The sequence below is a fragment of the Haliaeetus albicilla genome, chromosome 5, assembly GCF_947461875.1.
Source record: "Haliaeetus albicilla chromosome 5, bHalAlb1.1, whole genome shotgun sequence".
NCBI classification, from domain to species: Eukaryota; Metazoa; Chordata; class Aves; order Accipitriformes; family Accipitridae; genus Haliaeetus; species Haliaeetus albicilla.
This window is the reverse complement of record NC_091487.1, coordinates 34,631,022-34,658,521: the sequence shown is the minus strand read 5'-3', so window position 1 is coordinate 34,658,521 and position 27,500 is coordinate 34,631,022. Positions and strand designations below refer to the sequence as shown.

General features: G+C 40.1%; 1 protein-coding gene across 7 annotated transcripts in view; it reads left to right on the top strand.

Annotated features, from left to right (window-relative positions):
• Window positions 1-27,500, top strand: part of MEIS2 (Meis homeobox 2) — a 174,267-nt gene that overhangs the window by 141,470 nt on the left and 5,297 nt on the right. For all 7 annotated transcript variants that reach the window (XM_069784084.1, XM_069784081.1, XM_069784083.1 and 4 more), the window contains exon 10: window positions 26,170-26,228. In XM_069784084.1, coding sequence (XP_069640185.1) covers window positions 26,170-26,228 — 59 coding nt within the window. The remainder of the gene's footprint in view (window positions 1-26,169; window positions 26,229-27,500) is intronic.

Here is a 27,500-nt window from a genome sequence, read left to right as displayed (position 1 = left end):
TGATACTTATTTGGGATGGGGTGTGGGGAACACAATGTCAATATATTCTTAAGAAGTTGTCCCCTTTCCTTTTGGCAACAAGTGCACCAAAACAGCCGCCTTTGTAGCCCCAGCTACCTTACTGTCACCCAGGTGCTTAAACTGAGGTACCCTGAGGGTATCGTGCTATGATAGGTGCTTTCCAGGACACTGAGACATGTTACCAAATAGCAAAAATTAACATCAGAATAGTAATCAGCATAACTAAACCAAAGTGATTTATATCAAGTGAAAATCTGGCCCAATGAAAAAGTAAAGATAGAATTATCTTTTCCTGCCACTTAGTATCAAAAATAAGTGAAGAGGAAGAATAGAAGTGCTTGAAGAACATAAGATCCCTGAAGGGCACCTGCTCTGGTAAAATCTTTCTGCTCAGAAAGATGTGACTAAAGCCGATTTGTGAATGTTTTGCACCTTGTGTGATCACCTCCCTACTCAATGCATACAAAAGCCCACAACACCTATTAAACAAGGAGTATACCAAGAGTAATTTATACTCCCTTTGTATTGAGTGGTGTATGTACACGAGATGTGGGTCAATGAAGAATTTGGAATGCCGGCTTGGCAAAAACCTTCCCGAGTCAGAATTTTCAGAGGCAGTCGTGTCTAGTGGCTAGTATACAAAAGTGAACAATCCAGAATGATAGACCTTTCTACAGCTGTCTGAAAACTCAACCGTCTTCCTTCTTCTGTTATTTGGAGGAAAAAATTGGAATGGTGAGCTCATTAGTTAGATGTTACCAATGATAAAAGTCCACTGGGAGAAATGGGAAGATTTAGAATGTACTTTTATGTGTTTTTATTCTTATCCACCTAAACCAAATAGAATCATAAGAGAATGATGTTAAACTTCTGCTGAGTATAGGTTAATTTAAAGATGGCAGAAACAAGAAAATTCTATGTTTCATCTTAAAAACTACCAATGGAAGCAGAAAGAGATTAAAAGATTTGGATCATCATAGAAGGGCATTTATGTAGAATCAAGAAAATTACAGTCTAGAATGTGCTTGGTGCCTTAAGTAGATTGCAATCGTTCTTTGTTTTCTCCTGGCTCTATCATTTTTCTTTTTTTTTTCTGTATTCCTTACCTAAATTCAATGACTGATGTAAAACACAGTCCATACAGAGTTTCTCAAGTCAAAATTCCATATTGCACTTGCATAGTAGAAATCTCTTCTTGGCCAAGACTATTGCTGAGGCAAGCCTTATTAAAAATTCATTTTTCATTGTGGTTTTCAAAACGTTGCATTTTGAAGGGGTTTTTATATACCATCTTTTATCAGACAACATAAAATATACTGTATTTCACTTGCTTGTTTCAACATAAATCAACCCCCCAAAAAGTTTCTACAGCTCTTTACATTGTCTGGCCTTGTTCATTTGTAAGCCTGCAAGTTTAATAGAGACTATTTTCTCTGTGTAGGAAGAATATACCATTTTACACGGAGAAGAAAACATTTTAAAAGCAACACTACATTGCAAAAATGTATATATTTTATGTTGATGTGCAGTGTCCTGTAAGCCAGACAGCGAGTGCTTTGGAATACACTGGGAATATTTCTGGTTTATATATTCAAAAAGAAATCAGGATTTTTTTATTAACTTTACAACCATGTGGAACTTCCTTAACACTGTACTCTTTTGTGAAGGTGTTGCGTGTGGTGAGGTCTGTCCATTTATTTTTTCCATTATGTCCTTCTCCCAACTTTTAACTTTTCAGTGCCTACTAAAGCCCAGTAGTTTAGTCAATGGGTGCTATGAAAGGAGGAGAGAAACGAAGGCACAGTAGTTCAGAGTTAATTTCTACACAAGAGAACAATATTGCTTTCTGGAGGGAAAGATGAGTCCTGCTGAACCCTTGAAGATCTCATTGCTCAGATCTAGGGGGTAAACTCAGGAAAAAGCCAGTCATTTGGTTCCAGGTAAGGTCTTTTCTCAGTTGTTTGCTGTACATTTAGCTCCCTCATTTCTCAGACTTTACGCTCTTTCTGGATGAAAAGTAGATGCCATCTTCCTCACAGATACCTTGGGTGTTTTTCCTGAGGTGAATCATTAGTTTAACATTTTTTTATAAAATTAATGATGAATGTCTATGGCCTTAATTATAATGAGCTAAAATAATTTTATTTAGAACCAAAAATTTTCACTGTTGCTGAGTATTCAATTGCTAAGTTTAATCAAAGGCCACCAAAACAAAGGAGAAAATAGTTTGATCCGTGAAAAAAAATGAGATGACTGTTGGCTGACTTGTTCACGAACAAACACTCTCAGAACCCATTCTTCAGATGAGGCCTAACTCCATTAGGCTGTCATAGCACCTGCCTAACTCTCAGTCATGTTAATGAAGTTATCCATGTGCTTATAGACAGGCACATGCTTAAGTAAACTGCTAAATCAGGGAGAGCAAGTCTCAACAGTCTTTGGCACATCGAGGTTCTGGAGGGTTGTGTTTGCATAAAAGCAGTTCTGAGGAGGAGCTTTATTCCTCAGCCACACGACTTAATGTTTATTTTTACATGTCAAAACTCCCACTTAAATGTAAAATTCTGTTTCTCTGCAAAAAAACAGAGACAAACCCAGAAGCAGTGCTGTGGTTTGAGTATCAGTTTGGCTATAACATTTCCTTCAGTTTTGAAATATGACATGATGGTAATGCAAAATTACAGATAAGTCCAGAATCACTCTATGAACCTGGGCTGAAGTTTACTTTTTCTGCTGAAACTCAGTATTATATTAGTTTTATATGATTATGTTCACTGCAAAGATTTCCTACAACTTTACTCAGAAATTTCTGGTTTGCCTTTTTCTGAGAACTAGTCCAGGACACCTAATTTGCAGACTTATTAGTCATAATACAGCAGCTCCTAGAAGATCCAGCTGAGATGCAAAGCTCACTGTGGGCAGCATCCATGTAATAGTGGGTCAATTTCAAATGGCCCTCACATGCTTTTATAAATACCACAAAGCACATGTCTGTTTTAGGTAAATGGATAGCTTTGAAAATCTGTCCCCTAAATTATTCAATCACCTGACAAGGTTATAACAGTCTGCACAGCCTTTCTGACAGTAAGTATTAGCAGTGAAGTCAGCAAGTGGATTCACCATGTGAACAGTGTAGTTACCAGACTGCAACACTGAGATGGATCTGTGTGCTACCACAGAGGTGTTAAAACATTAAGTAATTAAACACTGAAGTAATGAAGGTAAGCTGGTGAAAAACGGCAAAAGCTATTTTTTTGAATCTCATACTAATATATTTTGTGTTATATGACAATATATTATAGAGCAAGATAAAAGTACATAAAAATATCATTAAAATATGTTAGGCGGAAAAGCATAAAAATAACATAAAAAAAATCTTTTTCTCCTAAATATAAATACGCTTTGCTGCTTCATTCTCTGACTTTCCCAGAAAGTCACATTGGGGCACTATGTAGGTAATGTAAGTGAGGCAGTGGTTGGGGGCTGGCAGATTTTCAAAGTGGTTTCATTCCTATAGTGTCCCCTTCAGATTGTCCATGTTCCTGTTTCAAAGCCTGTTGAAGTGAAATGGAGTTTTTCCACAGATTTCAATTTTGAATTTTGAATCAGTCCTCTAATAGCACTTGCAATGTTACTCAAACAGCATTTGCTAGACAATACATAGAGATATGGCAGAGTTTCCTGAAAACTGGGAAGGAAAGGACCCTTGTTGCCAAGTTGAAGGACCATAGCAATTCCTGTTCATCTCTTCCTTTCTTCATGCGCCTTGACATGGAGAGAATAGCAGGTGACTGCAGATACCTGCAGTAACACCTGTAACACCACAGAGGTATTACAGTCCTCCATACTCTTCACCAGCATGTGAAATCACAGAGAGGCATCTGTAAGCCATACTACAAAACATGTACCTGATATAGATATTTTATGTTGACCTCAGGGCACAAATTTTGTGACTGTATACTCCAGTAAATTTGGGGCATATGAATTATCTCCAGTGTATTTGGTGACTTTACCATTTACTAATTTAAATGAACTGTGGTATATTAGTAATGCAGGGTATACCACCACGGAAACGATACTTACTCCCACAGAATCTCCTCCAGCAATGCCCGTACCCATGTTTTCTTGATGCTTTGTCCCTAATAGTCTGCTCTGACGCTGACTTTGCACAGCAATTTACTTCCAAGAAACAGTCATTTAAGGGGGTGCAAGCTACCTGAAACATGAATTGTACCAGTGGAAACACAGTACTCTTTGCTTGCATTGGCATGCTCAGAAAAGGGCACCAAGATTCTTGTCTCCATCCACTGTAAAACAAGCAAATAACATCAGTGTCAAATAAATCAGAAGATGCTCTGGCATATATGCTTCACTTCTACAATGAATCTCCAGGTTGAAGGAAAATGGCATGACAATGAAATAATGATTGTTTTGAACAATTTGTTTACTTATAACGTTCAAATATATAAAATAGTTTTCTTTAAAGGAAAAAGAAAATGGACGCATTGATGTTTACTACTTATAACTTTCCTCCAGGGTCCAGTAATGACTGGGCCTGCAATTTACATCCTGTAAAATATAAAATTTTGGGAGATATTGGTCTGATGACACTCCTCCTTGTCACAAAGTAAATGAAGACAAACTTTGTTGATGTTGAGAGACTTTACATAGAGCAAAACCAGGGAAAATTAGACTTACTATTCCTGTGATAGGCCTAGAACTGGGTTCCTGGAAACAGCTGGATCCTGACACTTCAGCTCACTTCCACCTCTTGTCCTTCTGTTGGCTGCTGGCAGGTTGCTTCTTTCACTGGAAGCCAAAGTGGATTGACTTTGGTATTCCCCTCCGTGGTGTTCACTTCATCAGAGAGCTGATGCGATCTCTTTTCATTTGAGCCACCTGCTACAAAGAATTTCAAGTTTATTTGGTTAATAGGAAATGTATTTAAAAGAAATCCAGGAAAATAGGCCTGGATTAAAACTAAATAGAGCTGAGGTAAAGCAAAATGCACAGAAGCTTACATATTTCCTCATCATAAGCAGATGAAAATAGTTGTTTTGCCTGCTGCCACAGTTTCTGAAGTCTACATTAACATTGTTCTCTTTTTTGAACCATGGTCTCTAATAACTCCTATTCAAACATGATAGTGAAGATATCACATTTTACTGTGCTTTGGTTTAAATTGTGCTTCCTCAACACAAAATGCGGGTTTGCCCACAAATGTATTTAAAAAACAACCAAACACTTCAGGTGTCCCACTTTCCTGTGCACACTGTAGAAGTACATTAAGTTGCCCCTTTATCTGTATGTTGTGCCCTCCCACATTCAGTAGTTGATTTTTTTCTTTTCTTTTTGATTGTCGGGTTGGATTTCTTCTTGCTGTCTGCAAAGGTAAGAGATTCTTTATTGGGATTTTTTTTTTAATCCTCTTTCCTCACCCTTTTCTGAGGGAGGCATTAACCTAGAGAGTCATGAGGACATAGTAATTTGTCTGTCTACCACTTTGGTACAGTGTTTATCTTATGGATAAGGAAGTATTTCATATACCAAAACATTTGCAATTTCGGCCATGAGTTCTAATCCGGTTCATATAAGTACTTGCCAAAAGTCAATTACCAGCATTTGTTCTGTGGCTTGTGAGAGGTGAATTGGTGGGTCTTGGAATACACATCATACAGTCAGAATTAATTGGCATCCTCTTTGGTAGTTCCTTAAGAGAGACTGCTAACTGAATGGGTCCTGAAATTGAAATGTCTATTTTTTATTTAGAAATTAAATATATGAAATCAAAAGCACAGAGTGAGGACAACATTCTTTTTGTAGATTTTCCAAAAGCAGGAAATCCACGCTTACAGGAGAAGAAGATAAAGATGATAATAAAAAAAACCCTAGACAACAATAATCAATTAAACACTCAAAAATAAAGAAAAAAGAAAAGAAGAAAAAAATTCATCCAATTCAAATGGCGAGGTAAAGTGCTCTTTTATGTTCCATTGCGCATCCGGCAGGAACAATAACATTCTTTTGAGAATCAAAACTGAAATCCAGGCATTTTTAGCTCACAGGAAAATATGTGTTTTGATTAAGCATTCATATGAGATTAGAATTCTTAAATATTGGGCTAATTATCCAACATTAAAAAAAAATCTTAGACTTCTGAAAAGTTACACGTGAATAACAGTTGCAGAACAAATTGTAAACTAGACTCTAGTAATTGTAGTTAGTGCAATCAGGCCCTCAGCCATCATCAGAATTTCAATCAGAGTAAGGTAAATCCTGTGCAGTGTAGAGGCATGGATATATTAGTATCCAGACATTTTTGTGCCCTTCATTGTCAAATTGTCTCAAAACCAATAGAAAATGTATCATGACAACATAAGGAAAATGAGAGGTGAGATGGGGAAGAAATAATTATTAATATCATTAACTGATAGGAAACTGAGCGTCAGGTAGACTAAGGGCTTGATTATTAGTAAAACTGTAGGAATAGCATGGAATATGTCTCTGAGGCATAGCAAAAGCAGAGTTTCCTACTTTGCCCTTGCTCATTAAGGTGATATGTATTCATTACTGACCACTATCTGCTATAGGTTGCTATCATTTCAGTGCTGGTTGTTTCCCTAGCCTGAAGGAGGTGTGGGTGGAATAGGAGCCAGTTCTAAACTCTACTCACTCCTACTCTTTCTTTACTTACTTGCTTCTGAAAGAGCAAGTCTTATACCCTCTCACTTCTTTTCACAATCAGAGTAATCATCTACAATTAATTGGTTTATACACATTAGTAAAGAGAACATGTGACAGATTCAGAAACCAGACACGATTCACTTGAACCCAGACCCCTACTTCAGTCCATAGTCTGTCCTTCCTTTGTATTGCCACCAAAAAAGATTAAAATAGGCATCCATCATTCTCTTTCCAGGTTCACCACGGTGAGTCAGAGTTTCTGTCCCCTAGGATTTTGCACTGTATGTTTGCACTATCCAGTTTACAAGCTGTTATTTTAGTAGGTGGTGGGACATTCGCTGGTAGATTATCCCCTACTCTTGCTGAAGGATGACAATGATGATGTATTAGGTCTTTCCTCTTTGTAACTACCATGATACTACCATGAGCAAGTATTCACTTCACACTTCTCTTCCTGATAATCTATTGGTATAGATCTGTGGTTTCCTTTTAATGTCTGGTTCATTAGATGGTATAAATGTGTGTAGCATTTTTAGCTGTGGTCGAGGAAAGCAGGGAATGTCGAGGTTAAGGTTTATTATGACTGTCATGTTCAGGAACGGAAAGCTATATACTATTTCTGCTCTGAGTCTCTGCACATAACTCCAATTGACACTGGAGTTACACATTTGCCTGAAAGCTGTTTATCGCCCTGTGAGTACTTGCTGTTTCTATGGGTGATCAGGACAAAATAGATCTGAGTACCAATTATTTTAAACCCCCTTGAAACTTTCTGTGAAGCTGGGTTAAGGAAATGATGGCATAGTATTTAGGAACATAAAACCCAACAGATAATAGCTCTGTCCCTAAACCACACACACACAGACATTACTTTAAGAATATTCAACAGTGTCATTTATTATGTAGAGGGCACTATGCAGTTGCCCTCCCCTGACACTAGCAATACAAGTGCTTCATGAGGGAATAAACCCCTGAAAGCTTGGTTGCAATTTACTTCTTTACTTCCTGCACATAGTAACAACGATAGTTGGATTGAAAAGCATTTTAAAATTCATAAATATATAAGTAGCCATTATCTAGTGGCGAACATATGTCTGACTATAGGACCTGATCCACTACTCAGTTACTCCAGTTTTAAACTAATGTAACTCCATAGTAATCAATGAGGGTGCTGGTGTGCAACTGAAGTAGCATAAGGCAAATACGGTTTTTAGTACACGTAGGGGTCATTTTGGTTAAAAAGAAGGCCACCATTTTCATTGTGTGTTTATTTTGGGTATCTTAATCCAAATGGCCAGATAAAGAGGCACTCAGAATAACTGGATACTTTTAAAACCTGTTTGTATTGTGACTGACAAAAAGCTGAGCATATTTAGCTACATGCTCCTTTTACAGGGGAAAACAAACATGCTGTATGTTTTTTCTCCCTTTTCCTGGGGTAGAAATTTGTTTTTAAAGTAATCAAATTTAGCTGCTCAGTAAGTTAAAAAGTGATTTCAGATGGAGTTTGTTTTGATGGTTAAGACAAAACTTCATAGAATGCTTAATGGAAAGTGAACAGGATGATCTTTATCATTTATATGTTCATAAACGCAAACAGTTTTAGGACCAGAAGGAGACCATTATAGCCTTCAGTCTGAGCTCTTTTCTCTTCAATTTCACCCAAATCCTCTCTGCACTGAGCAGACTTGAGTTTGGCTGAAGTTGTTTTGTTTTAAAAAAAAAAGGTATACCATCTCAATTTTTCTGAAAAGCGTTGAGTCCTAAAGTGTTAATCTTTACACCGTGTATTACTAAAGCAAGTGTGGAAAGCAGTATCAGTAATTCACAATGCTAAGTTTGTATAAATACAACAATCCTCCACGCTGCCCCCCCCAGCTCCTAAAGAAACCTAGCACTATAGCCCAGGGGATGAACATAAGAGTAACACAAGGCTCTGGTGTTATTTGCACCCTTCTGATAGCTAAGCTTTTGTGCAAGGTCCACTGTGGAATTTCAAAATAATAAGCAAACTTGCACCAGACAAATAAAGTTGCATTCCTTTACATTTTAGATGTGAGAGAGAAAACAGATACAGTGCTGTTCAATCCTTTATCAAGGTGACACAACCCCAGAAAGCTTTGATGCTGCCTATTGCAGACCTCATGAGGATTTGAGTAGGAAACAAAATCTGATTAGTTTGTTTGACTCGCCTTTCTAACTACATGCATTCAGAAGGGGTTTCTGTACAATTCTCTTCCCCTCTCTTTATTGTGTGGTTTGCTTTGTTTGCTCAAGTTTAAAACTGCCATTACGTGAAAGTGTTGCAAGTATAAATAATTTAGAAGATAACTCTGTGGGGATACTAATAATATGTCCCTGCTTTTTCTAATAGCAACTCATTACGGTTCTGAGAACTAGTATTCCATGGGAATGCTTACACAACATCACTGTATCATGGATATTGTGGATGTTGACAATAAAATAATTTTGACACCTATTTAATTAAGTGTATTTTCCTTTTTAAAAATGCCCCTTTTGTTTATGACTTGCACCACTGCTTTAAATTCTCTAAAAATACCCAAAGGCTTCTTGAGCGGACAGATGGATGGACAAACAGATACATCCATCTGGTTTTATCTATCTTAAGTGTTTGGACATAATACTTTTCCCCAATAAGAAGCCACAACGATACAATTATCTAACAATGCACAATTACTTCTAAGGGAAATGTAATCAGTTAATAGATGTCAATAAAGACAAATCTGCAAAGGTAATAAGTGGGTCAAACTCAGAGTGTCCTACTCTGTTCACTCTTGTTTAAAGGAAAGAAAAAGCTTTTAACGGGGCCTCTCTTACTTTTACCCCATCATTTTATAAATTGCTTTGCCAACCCTTCACAGCAAATAGTAATTTTAAGTAGGCCAACATCAAGCTCAGGTTGTATGCACTTAGTAATGATAGTGTAGCTGCCCTTTCAGGAGTCAGTAAGTCCAACAGCTGAGGGTTGGGGGTTTTTTTTCTTCTTTTTTTTTTTCTCTTTATTTTCTGGTAAATGAATGGGTGCTGTCAGTCTGAATGACTGTTGCTTAGAGAAATCAAGCTCTTTATCGTGCTAACCTCATCCTGGGGTCTTTTGGAAAGTCATAGGGCAGGCTAGCACTGTTTAAAGCAGTCGTAAGTGAAAGCCTACTCGGTGCTCCGCACACAACAAACAGCAAGATGTAGTGGCCACCCTCTCACACAGATGCAAACTATTTCAGGACTTGGATCTTTGAACTATATTATGGAGAAAGATACTGATTATAGATAATCATAAACTGTTCAAAGCTATGTTGTTTTGGTTTTTTTTAAATGAACATTTCAGAGCTTTATCAGAACCATATTCACATCTTCTGTTCCAAAGTGTAGCTATGTTGTGATGAGTCTCAGGGCAAATTATTTAGATGTTAAAGGATGCACAGTCCGTTCAAACAAAACGAAACTCAAGAACTGGGAGAAAAGTATATTTGTCATTTAAAAATACTGTGAAAAGCTTCACACTAATGACTAAGGAGTTAAAATTACTGATGAGATGAACAAGCCACAGCTGCAGCAACTGCAGAGATTACTTGGCTAACAAACTATTACAATAAACAGAGCATTGTTTAAAAGAAGTTTGTGTTTTAGATAGTATCATTTTATATAGGTAGGTTTATAACCTGGTGAACAAAACTGACAGTGAACCCAGAGCAACATTAGCCTCTCAGACATTCTTAAATACAAGTCTTATTCCTCTATACTCCTCTAGGACTCTTCACACATTTATTCCCGCTGCCCCAAATCCACATGCATCTCCTATTGTTGCTCTTTCTCTCACATCTCCAGTGTCTGCCTCTGTTCCTATTTCCACTTCAACAATGTCTCTTTCTTCTGCCTTCAACTCTTCTCACCTTGACTATTGTAGTTCCCTTCTCTCAAGACACTTAAGTCCCAGCTCTTCATCCCCCCGCTAATGTGCCAAATGCTGATGCTTCCTTCACACACACACATCAAAATCACCTCCTACCTCCTACTTTAGGCACTTCAGCAGCCTTCCACCATCCTTTTCTGGATCAATTTCAAAATTGTCTTTTTTTAAAACAATGTCAAAACCTACTTCAGCATAGATGTCTCTTTTTTTTTCATATTCTCCTCTCTACTCTCTAATGCTGCCCTCCCCTCAGTTCTGCAATCTCAGTTGAAAAATCCTTCCTCTCTACCATAGCTCCCATCTAAAGAGCCTTTCTGTATCATTGGCTAGCCATATATTTTCTCCTTTGCCTGTACATACCTCTTAATTTCTCTCCATGGAAACTGGTTTGGGACTGAGTTCATGAGGAAGATTAATACTGTATGGCATGCTTAAGCAGTTATTACAGAACTGTGCTATATTGGAAAACCAGAGCATGATCTAGGTAGCACTTGCGATAAATTTGGCAGGATAATTTTTTTTTTTTGTCCAGATGCAAAACATGCCCACAAAAATTTTCACTTACCAATTTTTTACCTGTATTTAGTACCCTTGAAAATGAAGCGTAGGCACCCGTCTTAGCTGCATATCTTTGCATCAAATTTGTCCTAGCAATGAGGTACTTGGAACTGTGAGATTTCTGTTTCAAATTAGGATGTGAAATTTGACATTATGATGCTTTCATATTTGTTGTTTTGTAGACCCTAGTTTCTTGGACCAAAGGAAGACCGGTCCTCTAGAAACATGATTTTTTTTGACTGTGAACACATGTATTAGGCATCAAAAATTAGACAGCTAATTGGACCACTCATCTCAGCAGAATTGATTGGTGGTTAAGGGACATACATAGAATACAGCTGGATTTTTCAACTCAGGCTTCTGTCAAAACCCATTTGGAGCACTGAATTTTTCTTTGGCTATTGACCACTGTATTTGTTTGTATTTATTTCACTGACTTACAGAGCTAATGCATTTCCTGAAACATCTCTGAGAACTCAGGTGAGACACCACAGGCTATGCTGTCTTAGGCTAGAATTTACTAGGATTAAAGCAGATGTGGCGTTACTAGGGTCTGCTAAGCCTCATGTGATTTATAAAGATATAAAGTATATCTTTTATGATTACGATGATGCTAAAAATTTTGTGGATGATAATATAGTCACACTGGAAAGACTGAATATAACAACTGGGGAAGAATCAAGAAAAGGAAAAGGAAACTAACTCTCCTTTACTAGTTCATCTGAATGGGTGTCTGCATTTGTTGCTTTTATTATTCTGTTTTGCATGGATGCAAGTTTACAAGTTTACATGTATAAAGGCATATTTGATTTCTAAAATAGTTAAATATTACAGGATTTTCACTATCAAATTAAAAATGTGTATCGTTCCTAGGAATGTACACATGCCATTGATAATTTTAATAATTCAAAGTAAAAAACAAAGAATAACTTTCTCTCTTCTAACTACTGATTTATCTTCCTATATTTTCGTCAGTTTGGACACTGAATTAGAATGAAAATAGTGGGTTTATTCTATTTATATTTAATTTCTTGTCAAATTTATTTTTAAATTCTTACGCACACAAGCACAATTCTGAACTACTTCGCTTGAAGATGCTGCCTGTGAATTTGGGGCATTTTCTTCTCTTTTTGCACGCTTTTTTTGTTTTACATAATGTTTCTATTGACCTTAGATTTTGTGTTTCTTTCAAAAGTTGGTTAAAGATGTTCTAAAACTTGGCTTGAACTTCTTATGAAAGTATTATTATAATATTGGCTTATAAACAAATTAAGCTACAATAAAAGATGGGTAGGACATTTTACAAAATATTTCCTCATGAATATATATATATCTGTTAGATATGTATATCATTTGAGTTGCTTACGAATGTCAAGCACAAACCCTGGAATCTTCAGTTTAAGCTAATCTTTCTCTTTAACCATCACTGAATTATCCAGCAACATCACCTAGCTGCTGCTAGTCCCAAGATGCCTAAAAACTTTTGGTCCACATATACTCTTTTCTGTTGGTGTGCACGCACAAAACTGCTTAGAATGGGATATAACTGAGAAACTTGGAACTGTAACCCTAGCAGTACTGAAAATTGAGATATTGTCCTGACCATGGTTATTTTATATAGAAAGGACCTCCAGGAGAGCGTAGGAACACTAATACATATATGGTGATAAATAGACAGTAACGTGTTCCAGAGTGAGACACAACTTTCAATGCAAAATCAGCCCTGCCTCAGTGTATCACCCCAGGGGCCAAATCCAGGCAAGGTTCTTGTCATACACCTGCCATACCAAGCTTTACACAAAAGAGGCAAATGGGTAGAGGGAGTGCTATACTCAATGGCTCATTGGCTAGAAAATTCACTTGTTAAATAGGATATATGTTTGCAGGTCTCCTCTTCGTCGTGATTTAAATCAATGTCTTAACTGTTCCAAGTGAGTTGAGTTTCCCAATCAATGGGCTATTGAACATACTGCTCCATCTTTACCCTTCTTCACTATCACGCCTTTCTTGTTCTCCTGACTGCCAGTTCTGTTGTGTATGTAACGACTAGTCAGTAGAACAGAATTAAATAAGAACAACGGTTTGACTGTACAGCCTCTTGGTTAGGGCTCCAACTTCAGGTGTGTGAGAGTTAAGTGCTGGTTAATTATGACTGTTTAATTACTTACTTCAGGTGGAACATCTTCAGAATGAGAACTGAAAGGGCTTTGTTCACTGTACTGAATACCTGGGTGATTCAGATATTCTTTTAGGACGTGACGGACCTATGCTCAAGTCTTTGTTCCAAATCAAGCAGGATAGGGAGGCAAAACTTGATCTCCTTCTTTCCAGATAAATAGTCAAATAATTATGGTGTCAGCTATAAGGAAAAGAGATCTTTATCTGTGTTGTTATAAGAAAGAACAGACCTGTCCTAAGATGTCTGTCTCACTAAAAGGATTCATAGGAATCCTGACTGGACATAAGTGTCTTCCTCTAACTTGGAGACAGAGCATGGTTATGGCCGAAAGTAACGCACTGTTAGGGTACGCATATACACAGCAGCAAAAATGATGACAGGATGAGGCATTAAAAAGTAGAAATCTACATGCCTAAAGAATTTAGGCACTTTCACTGTTAAGTGAGGGCTTTATTTTTTTTTTTTTTTACAAAAAATGTAGTTAGGTATCTAAGTCCACCTTCTGGTGATTCCTGGAACATCTAACCAGAGACAGGAATTTTCTTGGGAGCAGATCACCTACAATTTAGGCACTAGTGTCAACATTCCTTTGCTAATATTGCCTTCTAACTCAGAATTTCACTGAACATTAGGATTAGTTTTACAGGGCCTATGATGATTTTGATAATAGGACTTGGTCATTTTGAAAATTTTCCGTATACATCTATACAGTGCTTTACTAGACCAGTTTGAAGTGCTCAGCATTGTTGGATACAGCCCTGCAATTACCAGTTTTGTGGGCTCAAATGCAGGTTTATACACATATTCTTAGATGCCTTCACCCCTACGCAGTGCAGGAACAATTAGTGAAATTCTCCTGAAAATTAAGCCTCAACACCCTACCAGTTAGAACAGTCAGAGTTAATACTGAAATCCATCAGCAACCAGTTATTAAAATTATGTAAGATCACACACAGAGTTTCCAAACTGCTCTCATAAAGAAAGATAAATATTAGATAGGTTATATAGATTGGGTTTCATTTCATAACAGATATCTCAATTGTATGCAAAATATGGGATAGTGGAACACATTACAGAACTGGACAGTTTTCATTAAAGAAATATGTGCTCGGTTTCAAGTTTTTTTTTGTGGTATGATTTAATTTTCACATGAGATATTTAAGTGGCAGTGACTACATTAAGAGAGACTTCTCCAGCTACCCCTCCTTTAACACACGAAAGAAAAATACATTAATAGCCCCCTTTTTAGCTGGGGAAGCCAACAACAACTGAAATGTGGCGCACTTGAGCACAGGCTCCACCAATTCTCTGCTCTGCCCGTAAGCCAGCTGAGGACTGAAATCGGAGGAACCCAACCTTTCAAGTGCTTCAGAAAGCCCGGTTTCTGTCCTTAGCTTGTTCAGAAGAATGAAAACAGCAGAGAGAAAAGAAATGGTGTAACATTCACATATATGTCCTCAATCATAGCATATCTGGCCATCTAGGACCCCTGCAGAGCACCTAGCAAGCTTTATCACTCACTTGCCAGCTGTACTTTGCAATTATCTCTGGTGAGCCAGCAAGATAGGCTGGGGAGCAAGAGCTGAGCCCTGGGGGAGATGAAGCACTGGTCAGAAAGTATGGGAGCCTGGGATATGGAGTGATAGGCTGAGGAAATGGCTCCACAGAGGTTTTTTGATTCTTCCATTCCATGATTCCAAACAAGTTTGGCTTACAGTAACTAAGACACAAGGATACATGGAAACACATTCATATACTAACAAACTCTCAAAAATGTTTTTAAAGCATTTTCCCCTGATTCCTATGGGACAGAGAGAACACAAAATGGGATGAGACAGAGTAAAAGCTTCACCAGTATGACACTGGGAAGATCTGTATAATTACCTCTTCATTTTAGCACACTTAAATAGTATAGCTGTCCCACACTGGCGCCGCTAATACCTTCAGTCACTGTGGAGCATGTATTCCATAACATGGCAGGCTGCAGTCTCATGGTGTCTGTGGTCTTGACACATCTTTAGCTACTAAGCCATTAGACTCTCTGGTTTGATAGAGTCTTGCCACCAGTATTGGAATAATTAAAGGGAAAAAATGAACATGATTCTGCATCTACAGAGAGAAAGAAGATTTACATAAGCAGAATCTCCAGTAACCAGACAGTGCAAAGAGCAAAACACAAGGGATACCAGCATGTAGGTATGACTTACTGAGAGGTGATTAGGTGTATCTGGATAAGAGCTATAACATGGGAGAGGGGGGAATGTATTTATACATAGTGTATTATTTATGCCCATTACTTCTAATTGCCTAACTAGTTCTCTTTCCTCTCACGTATACTTTAGTACCCACCAACCAGAGAAAGAAGTCTACAGCTAAATATCTGCCAATTATTATGGACTTTTGCTTAATATTCTATTGTTCCACTGACAGCACAGTTTTTAATATATCATTTTATACTATCCTGTACATCATCATTTTCCTGCCTCCCTTAGGGCCCTGGCTGTAATAGTTCTTATTTATTTCCACAAGCTAACACATATGCAAAAGATCTTGTAGTCATGGTGTCGCCCCCACCACCCTCACCTCTTCCCATCTTTGTTTTTGTAATCCTTTTCGTCTGTTTTTAAAGTTAGAGTATAAAGAAGTGAGAACACAGCATGTGTGTAGACACATACCAGGGTCAAATACACAGCTTGCTGTGTGGTTCCCTTCTCCATCCGTAAACACACAAGACACTCCTCTCCCGCTCAGCAGCGTTATACTGCAGCCTTTTCTTGTGGCCTGTAGATTTGGGTTTTTTAGCTAATAAATTTGAAAACAGATCAGAAAGGAAATAAAGGAAAACTCCCTCGCTATTCCAATGGGTGAGGCAGGAGTTTAACAGTCCGTGTAGTGACTGATCACCTCACAGAATCTGCTCAGCACCTTCTGAGTCTAAGAGAACTGAATGGAGCATTGACTCTGGGCTGGCAGTGCCGCAGTCCGGTTACTTGCATCAAATGCTATTTCTTACCAAGCACTTGTTTTCCAAAATGCCTTTTCTGAGGAGAATCTGTAACAGTATAAGCTGGAGGTGGCTGCGACTGCATCGCTGTCTCTGAAACAGAACAGGCATCTTTAGGATCAGTGGTTCTCAAACTTTCAGCAGTGCGTTTCTATAAATACATTTTGGCTGTGGTTTTTTTAAAGTGGGCTCTTCGGATCCAATTTCCTGAGGTCTGCTGGTTGACAGGTAGAAAAATACATTTTTTTTTCCTTCAGATTTTAATAACAATGAAAAAGTGCACAAGCTTCATGGTCAAGACAGGACAATGGGTACAAAAAAAATGTTATCTTAAGGCAAAATTTACTGTCAGGGAAAATGGAACATTCCTTCTGAACTCACGAACTGGTAGTGCATGTGCAGGTTGGTTGTAGATGGTTGCTACAATAAGGCTTCTTTCATACAGGTGTGTTTATGCCCCAGGCTTGCTGGCCACAGTCCATTCCATTTACAGAAGCTGAATTAAACAATAACTACCGCATTGCAAAAAGAAGAAGGAAAAAAAAAAAGGTGAGCGTCAAAGGAGATGCCTGAGAGCTTTGTTAGGGCCAAGAAAAACCCTGTTGCAGTTGTCAGAGCTTGTTGATGTTGCAGAGAACGGCACTTTTTTTTTTTCTGCTGGATTTTGTGGTTCTGCCTTAGGAAAGAAAGTAAAATAGAACGGAAGAACAAAGTCCTACTCTATAAATCAGCAGCTGCTCCTTGCCAGATCAAAGGAGTGACATTTTTGCTCCTGGACTACTTGTCCACTTTAGGTGCTTGACAGACAGCTAACAGCTGGCCTGTTACATAGTATAGGAGAGTTGGGCTACATCTTCTTCAGAGTAGATGACAAGCTAATCAGAGATATCCATAGCACAGGACATGTGAGTGCACCTTGATCTCTTCAAACATACCCAGTACATAATTGCTAAACACCTTTATGCATTTTTGGCAAGTTGCTACTTAGGTAGTTTCCACTGAACAGTAAGAAAGAGAATTAGTGCCTTAATCTAATTTGATCAGGCAAGTTTAACAGAGGTTAAATTTGTTGACAACTCTCCTTTTTGGGACAGTTTCGAATAGGCTAAAAAATTTAATATGAATCAGTTCAATAGATGTGTAAAATACTTCAATGTGACATTATTCGAAAACTACGCCTTTTTTAAAAAAAAAAAAAAGTTACCTAAAATGAGGCCCCTCAACTCTTACGTGAGAAGCTAGGTAGGCTGATTGTGTTCTCAAGACTGCTGGACCCGCATTGGTTTTGAAAATCTTTTCCTACGAGTTTAAGATGATAAATTAACACATCTTTAAAGGCATGAGTTACTTAAGATTTTATAGGAGATCTGTTATCTACCTTTAACACGGGTGTCTAAGTCCTAGCAAATCAAAGCGCATGCCAAATTAGCTAAAACTGTATTTAGCATCTCCACAAGACGTACGTACACAAACCTGGAATTTTAATGTCAGTAGTAAAAATTTCAAAGTGATTCAGTTTCTAGTTGATTCCCATCTGCAATAAATCAAGCACAGGATGAGGTTATATACTACAGCTTATGTCTATTGACTCTGCATTTTATCTGGAAGATATGAATAGCTAAGGAAGTATGTCTGTTTGTCTCCTCCCTTCCTTTCAAGCGTCTTTAAAAGACCATTTTTACGGTGCGTGATAAATAACCGTGTACGAATAACCCGACGGCGCTCGCGGAAGAGTAACAGCCACCGCCGCCGCGCGCTACCTGGCTTCAGGTGCGACCGCGTGCCCCGAAAGGCGCTCGGCCACCCGCCACGATCCCGGGGGGGCGAAGGGGCGACGCTTTCCCGCTCCACCCGAGGCCTCCTCAGAGCTCGCAGGAAACCCGCGCCCACCCGGCGGCCCGTGCGGGCGCGGGGCGGGAACGCCTCACCGCCTTCACGCTGCCCGGCGCGGGGACCTCCACCCGCCCTCCTTCACCGCGGGCTTCCACGCCGCGCTTGTCCGTCCCACCCCCCCCCCCCACCTTCGCACCGAGTAACACCAGAGCAGGGCCGGAGCGCTGCCTGGCTCTGCGGGCGCACCGGCGGCGGCGGCCGCGCCCCTGGGGCAGCGGCGCCCCCGGCCCGGGGCCCGGCCCCGGCCCCGGTCCCGGCCCGGCGGCGGTGCTCTGGCCCCACCTCATGGCGCCCTGCTGCACAGCGGGAGGCCTCGCCCGGGGCCACCGGAGGCTGAAACTCGGGGCGAGCCCAGTTTCGCAGCAGGGAGTGGCAGCTCGTCCGTTGCCAGCACTACGGGGTGCTGACCCCGAGGGCAGGCTGGCTTTGGCCTCGGCGCTGGGCCCTCACGGCGCTGGGCCCTCACGGCGCTGGGCCCTCACGGCGCTGGGCCGGTGGCGAGGCCGAGGCAAGCAGCGGGGCGCGGGCCGGCGGGGCAGCCAGCTGGCCACGGGGCCTCCGCGTTCGTGGGGAGCACCAGCGAGCCCCGGCTGCGGCCGGGGCCTCCGGGACGTCCGCCTTCATTGTAGGGAAGGGGTCCTGCGCGCAAGCCCCTGCCCCAGGAGGGCAGGCGGGGTGGCTCCCCGGCGTCTGTGCTGCAGCGCAGGTGCTGCCCGTGACGGGCACCAGGTCCTGCCTTGGCAGAGACGAATCATGTGCCCGCGCTCCCCAGAGGTAACCTGGTAACCGAGCGTTACATGTTTAACGAGAGGGATTTTCTCTGGGGTGAATAGATGCCGGTCTTGCCAGTTCTCATGATTTTATCACAAGGCTCAAGTTATTTCATGTTAATTCGAGGTCCCAGCTCCAGGAGACGATGGTTACGTGAGAATCTTTTCAAGTAAGTTTCTAGATTTTGTGGCCGAGTAGTTTAAAAATGTGGCGCAATGACTGAAAAACTCACAAAGTAAACACCGAGAAGAGCGCTGTTTAAATTTCTGATTTTTTAGGACAGCCTCACAGTTACGGGACAGGCAAATTCATGATTTCCAACAATTGGCAGCTCCAAGTGGCGTAACGTATTTTTAGGATCTCCAACATAAACATACAAGATGCGGCAGAGGTCTTCGGGACAGTTAGCGCCTGCCTCGGGCTGCCTCAGGCACCCAGCTTAGTTGCTCTCTATCATCTTCTGGAGCCTTCTCTCTACCAAACACGGATGCTGACTTGGGTCTTCTGAATCACACCTCTGACAGATGGGAGATGTCTAAATTAGCTTAAGAAAGTCAATTTAAACAGCCCATAACCCCCCTTCTCTAACAAGGCTGTCCAAAACTATGTGAAGTTTTGTCAGGGAATAAACCTGCCTATCCCTCCCTCTTCCTCTCAAACCCAGTCGTGTAAGTGACTCCGTTTCTCAATATTCATGACTTAGGGAAGCTTTATTGAGATGGCTCATTTCCAGGTGACTAACTCAGCTTTTTTAATTTCTTATAAGGAATGCTGCAAATAAGAGTTGGTAACCAGGTGCGGCATAGATTCAATGAAGCATAAACAAGGGCTTTTTCAGCTATTTTTTACACGGGCATACAGAAGGATGCCTAAACCTAATTCTGTCAGTTTAGAATACATGTTGGAGGGAGAAGTTAAATAAACTAAGATAACTAGATTTTAATTCCTCAGATAAAAGTTTGGGTGATAGGCAAAGACTGCTGTAAAGGTGGTGGGGGGGATGTATATTGATAAAAGTGTTTCTTCAAATTAGTCTTTTCTAATGCATTCTTTCAGACTGCTCTGATCTGCTCAAGACTTCTGAAATGATTCTTTCAGCCTGGGAAAGAAGTAATTTTCTAGGTTACTTATGAAAACATTTTTTGTGACTTAGATATTTCATTGGTTATTTTCCCTTCCAAATTAGGGCATTCTTGCGCAACAAGGAATGAGTGTAGTATATACTCTTGAGCTAAACACTGACACGTTCGTAGTCCAAATACTGACATATCATTTAGGCAAAGATTTATTTTCCCATCCAAGGTGAAAACGTTTGGATTATTTTTTAAAATGCATTCTTAGGCTCTTACTCGGCAAAACATAGAAGCAGGTGCCTAAACCCCATTTATTCGTCAAGCTCAGCTCCCATTTACATCGGTTTAATAAGAACCAAGCTTCTCATCTAGATTTGGCAGGTTTTTGAAAAATCTTGCTAGACTGTTCCCGTGGGTGCCTAAAAATTTTGAAAATTAGGCTTTATATTCAGATGACAAAGTAAACCATTTTAACCCTACTTCATTGTTGGTTTTGTTGTTACTTTTATTTTTATTATTTATGTGACTAAGCCTGTGACAATGTTCATTTGGTATCTCTGTTCTTTTCAAGTGAAAGAGCAGAAGTGTCTTCCTGGGCTAAAATATAACTTGGGGCAAAACTTTGCTTGTCATTAATCCTTTTGGAGAACTGATTGTGAATTCGTCTCGCAAATTTGTTTATTTCTCTGTTTTTCACATGAAGAATTGAGAACCCATTATGCAGTGGCTGCTTCGTTAAATAAATGCAATAGTTTAACACCTCATTTTCTGGGATGGATATTTTAAGTGGAAATTCAGATTGAAGACTGATACTGAAAAGTTTCAAGTTGTACGTTGTGGCTCCATGTTGTTCTTCAGTTTCCCAGAAGGAGCAATCTGCTCTGCTGGGGGACTGGTTCAGTTTTACACCAGTTCATCTCACAGAAGATATTAGACGTATAGAAAAGTGACTGGAGTTAAATACCACTGTCTGCTTGAGTTCCGATTAGACCCTGAGTTGGGGATGAATTGTAGTTTCCTAAGCTTTCATGCACTTCATCCTCCTGAAACAAGACCTGTTGTGACCCTACGTACTTGAAGTGAATTTTCCATGATAGCCATAGAGTAAAGCTGGAGATGTTTCTAATTCTGATTACCAATCAGTACAGCCACTAACAGTTCATTTCAAGAACTAATCTTACACAGATTCAGTTGTGGAGTGGTCACAGTGTTCTGAAATACATGTACAGTATGTATAAAAAAGACAGTGGAAACAACAACAAAATTATTTTTGAATGTACCGGATTTGAACAAGCAGACAAAGAGATCTCTACTTGCTATTTATTCTCTTTTGCACTTTGCAGAAATATCTCTCTGTGATTTTATCTGAACATTATTTATTATAAAAATAAAATTTATTATGTAAATGTGAGTTTAACGTCATTTGATATGACTTGAGATAAAATATGATAAATATATAAAGAACATTAATTACAGGACTTCCTGTAAAATACAGAATACATGTTTATTTTGGACAAAGAAAACCAAGGCTCTATTTGAAGAGATGCAATTAAATGCATATATTTAGATTATATTGTCATGCTAATTAGCAATGGTAGGAACCAATTAGGACTAGGGCTACCAAATCACCAGACTACACTGCATATTCACTAGTGTACCTTTACTGCTGCTCTACTGTTTTTTGCTGGAAGCAGATAAAAATGAAATTACTTCTTTTAAAAGTCCATCTTGTTGTGCATTTTCAGCCAAAACTTGTTCGTTGTGCTTTTGTAAATTGCCCTACAAAAGTTACCGAAACTACTTGTGTGAGAAAGACAGACTCTGGCTATAGGAAATGTATGTGGCTGCTTTAGGTAGCAATTAAAGAAAAATGTAAGATGCAGAAACCCTTCTTTCGATTCAAATGGCTATTGTTTGAATAAGCGAGGTCAGTAATCTGTCATTTGCAAATGTTGGAAGTGAGATTTTCACTAAACGTACTATGTCAATGACATGTATTTCTCAACATTACACACCTCATTTATCATTCTGGAATGAGGACCAAGCGCCATATGAATGTAGAGTTTGTAAAGGTATCGCCTCACAGCCCTGGAGGCTGATGACCCCTCTTTATCTACACAGCAGGTAAGGCACAAACAGTGGCAATGTGAGCTCTCTTTGCAGTCCCCTGCCAGTGTGCCTGGCTGCTAAGCTGGGGAACAAAGGAAAGATAGCATATGGATAGCAGATTGTAGGAGCGCTGAAAGAGGACTGAGGAAATCTATGTTGGGTGTGTGGCTCTGCCAAAGATCTCTTGTATGACTTTGGCCTTGTCACTTAATCTCCTTCTGTCTCCATTCCCCTTTGCAAACAGGGAGAAGGCGTCTCTCCTCTCCCCCAGGCTTTGCCTGGAAATCTGTTCAGACCCTGAGTTCTCTTGGACGGTGTGCTTGTGCAGCATGGTGTGGAGTAAGACTGAGCTTCATTGGGTCCTCTAACTGCTGCTATCATCCAAATAATAGGAATTACTATTAACAGAAGAGTAACAAAGAAATCCATGTCTTGTTGATAGATTTTACTCATTTTTCAGGCCGTTCAATCTTTGGCCTCTGGGTGAAGGGTATGAACGAGGCAGGCAATTAGTTTTAGGAGCAAAGCTGTGAATTCTTCTTTTACAGGGTTCCAAATAATGCTGGAAATAATGTCACTGGTGTTCTCTTTTTTCACCTGTCTCTTAATGCCTTTTGAAGACATTTGTGCCAAAATAACATCACAGTGTTTCTGCAATGCACGAACTGAAATGCTGTGCAAAAGGCTGTCTTTTGCTTTACTTTGGCCCTGGAGACAGCTCCCTGAGGGATTCAAAAAATGCCCTCAAAAAATGTAAAGGCTAGGGCAGGGACTATGGTTTCTACGTCTCTACTATGCACTGTGCATATTTATGGGGCAGTATGAAGAATAAACAATAATCCACAAACACTGCATTCTGTGCCCTTGTCTACCAATTATGCTGATGCATTATGTTATGTAGCTACTGCTAAGGAAACTAGGGTCTGATTTTTAGCTTCACCTGAAATGTATGTCTGTTTTGCACCTGAAATTTTGCAAATATAGATAATTTCATATGTAATTTTTCAGGCATACCCATTGGTGGGTATAAGTGATGCTGTTTATGGATGGGAGTTTTTCAGAGGAGCTGTAGAAGTGGAATTTCAAAGTGATATGGATGCCTAAAGCCTCTGTGCTCCTATATCTTTCTCAGTATATGACAGTGTATCTTCTCTTCAGGCAAAGTGTTGCTGGTCTAGAGGGCATGATTTGCACCTGCAGTTATGCACATGTGCAAAAGAAAAATGGAGAAATAATGAAATCAGAAATCAAACCCAAGCGCTATTTTTTGCAAGTTTTACTGGACACATGCGATCACTTTTATCGCTTTTTTTTTTTTCTGTAGGGAAGCAAAGATTGGGAGAGTCACTATTAGGACTTTAATTCCCATTTCCAAAACAACTAGTGAATTGCCTCTATGTAGAGCTCATAGTGAAAGGCTGGCTTTATTCACATCAGCGGAATAAAATAAGGCCAAGCGCTTTTGGGAGTGAATGGCAGGGCAAGATTGGGTTTTCAACACCCGTCCCCAAAGGCTTACTCTGCGGTGGCTGTGGAAGAGGTAAGGCTGGAGTGGAGCGTCCCAGTCGGCGGCGTGCTCACGGAGGTAAAGCAGTTGTCACCTGAAACCCTTCAGGACTTAGAATTTTCTTAATGCTCTGCCTTGTTGTGCGAGCCCATTGAAAGAACACTTCAGAGGGCACCCATTTCTTACTAATGTAAACTTTCTGAGGAGTATCCAAAGATATGACCTCTGGGTGAACCTTTAACCTTCCCCTTAATTATTTGTTTGAAGACAGTGTCGAGTTCTCCCGCTGAGAGCCAAGGCCCATAATGCTTCGCAGCCCTGTGAGCCGGGGTGTGTGTGCAGGGAAGTGGAGAGGGACATAAATAAGGGGACCACCAGATGTAAATAATAAAAGTCATTGGGGTTTAAATAAAAAACGAAAAAGCAATTTGGTTTCCCTGAAGAGTGGCCTGATTGAAGAAAAGGAGTTAGTAAGACGGAAAGTGTGTGCGTGTGGGGGGGTGTTTCTGTTGTCTGTGATTTTTACAGGCCTAAATAAGCATTCATTCCATTCTTTAAAACCTTGCCATCTGTATACACCATTAGAAGCTCATAGGAGAAGAGAAAACAGTCTTATCAGGCTTTCCTGTTAATCTCTATTGGCCTTAACTTTAGCTGATAAAAGGCGCGCTGGATGGAGGAGGTTCAGGTCAGGCTCCATTTGGTCAGCGCGGTAACGTTACTGGGAAGTAGCTCAGCAAATTAAGTCCTATCGGGGACCTTTGTCTTTGAGGACGGAGACATGCCTCGAAATCAGAGCGCTGGGGCAGGAGGTGCCTTTGCTGTGCCACAGTCAGAAGGGAATAAACAAGTACGTCGACTGTGTCTGAGTTTTTGTTTTAACACCTGAAGTCATGACTAATTCTGAGGCAGGGTGACATTTCTGACAACTGAATTATACTTCTCCTAAAGAATAAAGAATGTCTTTTGGATGTAAACAGAGAGATGCAAAAGAGCCCTTTAGTGTTACTTGTAGCATTTATGCATCTGTCTAATGAAATTTCCACGACTGTGATTACGGAAGATGCAATCGAAGGTGTGCCCGTCTTTTATTATCTGCGGAGGAATTTAACCGGGGGGCGGGAGGGAGGGAGGGAAGCGTGACAAAAGGCCTTGCGGAGTTGATGCTATATAAAGGCTAGCAATTTACTAAATGAGCAGATGAACTTAGTTTTCAGTTAACTGACTGAAAGACTTTGCTAGGCATTGGATCGGGCCCAATGGCAATTATTGGAGGCTGTTTTGGATGATGGGCATGTTAGTATTTCTGAAGAGGATTAAACACTAGTATTCGACTTCATTAGCACTCCTTAAGGGTCACCAGCCGAAAGCCTGAGCTGTGAAATAGCACACAAAACCTGCGCGAAGGCTCCAAAGTGTTCTCAAACACAAAGAGGGGGGGACAAAAACAAGCGTGGCTCCTGAGTGATAGAAAATTGCCCTGTTTAGAAAGAAATTCTGGGAATAGGCGAGTTTTAAAATTATTTGAGGGAAATGAATTTGGCTTAGCTTGTGCCGATGTGGATCGCTGCGCATTAAGCTAATAAGAAATATGCAAGCACTTATTTTTGGATTACCAGCAAAATTAAATCCAGGCTCCGCAGCCAACTAGCTGCCTTTACCAGCGCTCAAAAGCCTCGGCAACCGCCCCGGTTTGAGATAAAAAAAAAAAAAAAAAGGTTATTTCGGGCCTAATATTAACCACATGTACCTGCGACTGGGGGTTTCTAACAAGTTGAAAGGTGCCTGAGCTTCGGGCGGGCGGTCGCCTTGCGCGGGGTGTCCCCGCTCGGCCGCAGAGGTCGGCCCCAGCTGGCACTGACCTCCAAACGACCCCCGCCTTTGCAGGCGCCAACCGCAGGAGTTGCAGAAGAGCAGAAGTCTTTCTGGGCCGGCACTTATTGCTGCTGCGCTGGTGATAAAACTTCAGACAGCCTAATTGATGGCTTTGCTGACCTAACGATACCTTGTGAAAGCACGGAGTGGCAAAGCCTGGTCCTCATTTATGGCCAGCTGCAAGGGTAGCTGGATCCCTAGGATGGAAAGGGAAAAAAGAAAAAGTCTCCCAGCCTGTGAACTTTAACCAGGTTCCGAGCCACTCGAAGAAGTTAAAGAAACAATTGTCTTTTAACACAAGTTGTCGGTCACATTTACTTGTTCAAAGCCTTCTGGCAAATCCAGCTTTGAGCTGGCTAGTAAGATAAGCGTGTTACCGGTTACAATTTCTGAGCACTTGGAGGAAAATCCTTTAAAGTGAAATTATACTCTGTTAAAAAAGCAACGCGAAGCAAAACACGTTGCCGCGCCACGCTAAAATCCTGTCAGTTTTCAAGCAGAGGTGTTCTCAAAACACAGAAGCAAGCTGATGAAAGGACTTCTATTCTTTGTATTCTGTTGCAGGTTTATTAATGCCAGAAGAAGAATAGTACAGCCTATGATTGACCAGTCAAATCGAGCAGGCAAGTTCCAAGTAGTATCTGTATTCAAGTCCCACAGGCGCAAATCCTCATCAAGTTATTCTTCGGGAGTCCCATCACCTGGTAAATAAATGCTCCAACCAGGCATTCTGGGAGATTATTTTTTTTTCTTATGTCCCCAGAATTCCACTGTAGGAAGCAACTTCGCTAATTGGTGCTAATTGGAGATTTCCCACCCTGACTCTACTGAAACTGCTTTTTATTTTCTCTCTGAATTGGTAATTGGGTACAAGTAGTAGTGCCACAAGCAGTTTGTTTGACTGTGAGCTCTTGAATTACTCATTGCTTGTCTGCATCCAATCAGCAGGACAATCTCATTTTCTTGCTACCCACAACTCCTTGGTGTATGCATTGCTTTCACTTCTGGAAGGCGAGCTGTAAAACTCATTGTATCCATTCATTTGCTTTGACTATTCACAATATGCTACTAATGCGACATGGTACCATACTGCCAGAAAATATTAAAAGATTATTACTTTTGTTTAAGAATGCACCAGATATGTTCCCAGTAAAACATATGATTTTTGTAACAATACCTTTTCTACGTTTCTATTAAAGCACTCGGAATACGTAACTCTGCACAACAACTGGTGCCGTGTTAATCATTCCACTTTGTAATATGCATTTCCTCGGCATACTAGGGAGTTGTGGTTTCCTGCCATGAGGTTATGGGATAAAACTGTTCTCCATGTGGTGATGACTGTTGTCACTAACAAGGGCTTTAACTTGATGGTGATTTCGCCTGCTGCTTCACTTTAAAGGTTTTTGAAAAGGTTATTAATCCTTTGGGAAACTCTTCCCGTGTAGCATTAAATTTCTTTTTCATTAACAGGTGAAAAAGGGGGAAAACACTAACTCAACTAACCATGCAAAACATTAAGCCAAATACAAAGTGTGTATGTAAATAGGAAAAGCCATGTCCAGAATTCCCCTACTCGTTCTAGAGTAGGCGAGAGTAGGTTTATAAGTTTTATTAAGTTTCACCGTAAGTACCCTGTATCACAGATGCCAGATTCGCAGCTTCATGTAATTAGAGAGGAATAGAATAGGTACTTACTTCATTGAGAAAAAACACATAGCACTGCAACGGGCTTCCACTGTTTTGCATTAAAGGTAAGTAAAGAAACAGATCCTAAGCAAGTGAACCGACTTGACAAACTTGTTTATTGGACCCCCCTATAGCATTTTTATTCTATAGTCCTGGTAACATAATCAGCTCATAAAAAGCACAACCTGAGTTTAAAGTGACAGCCA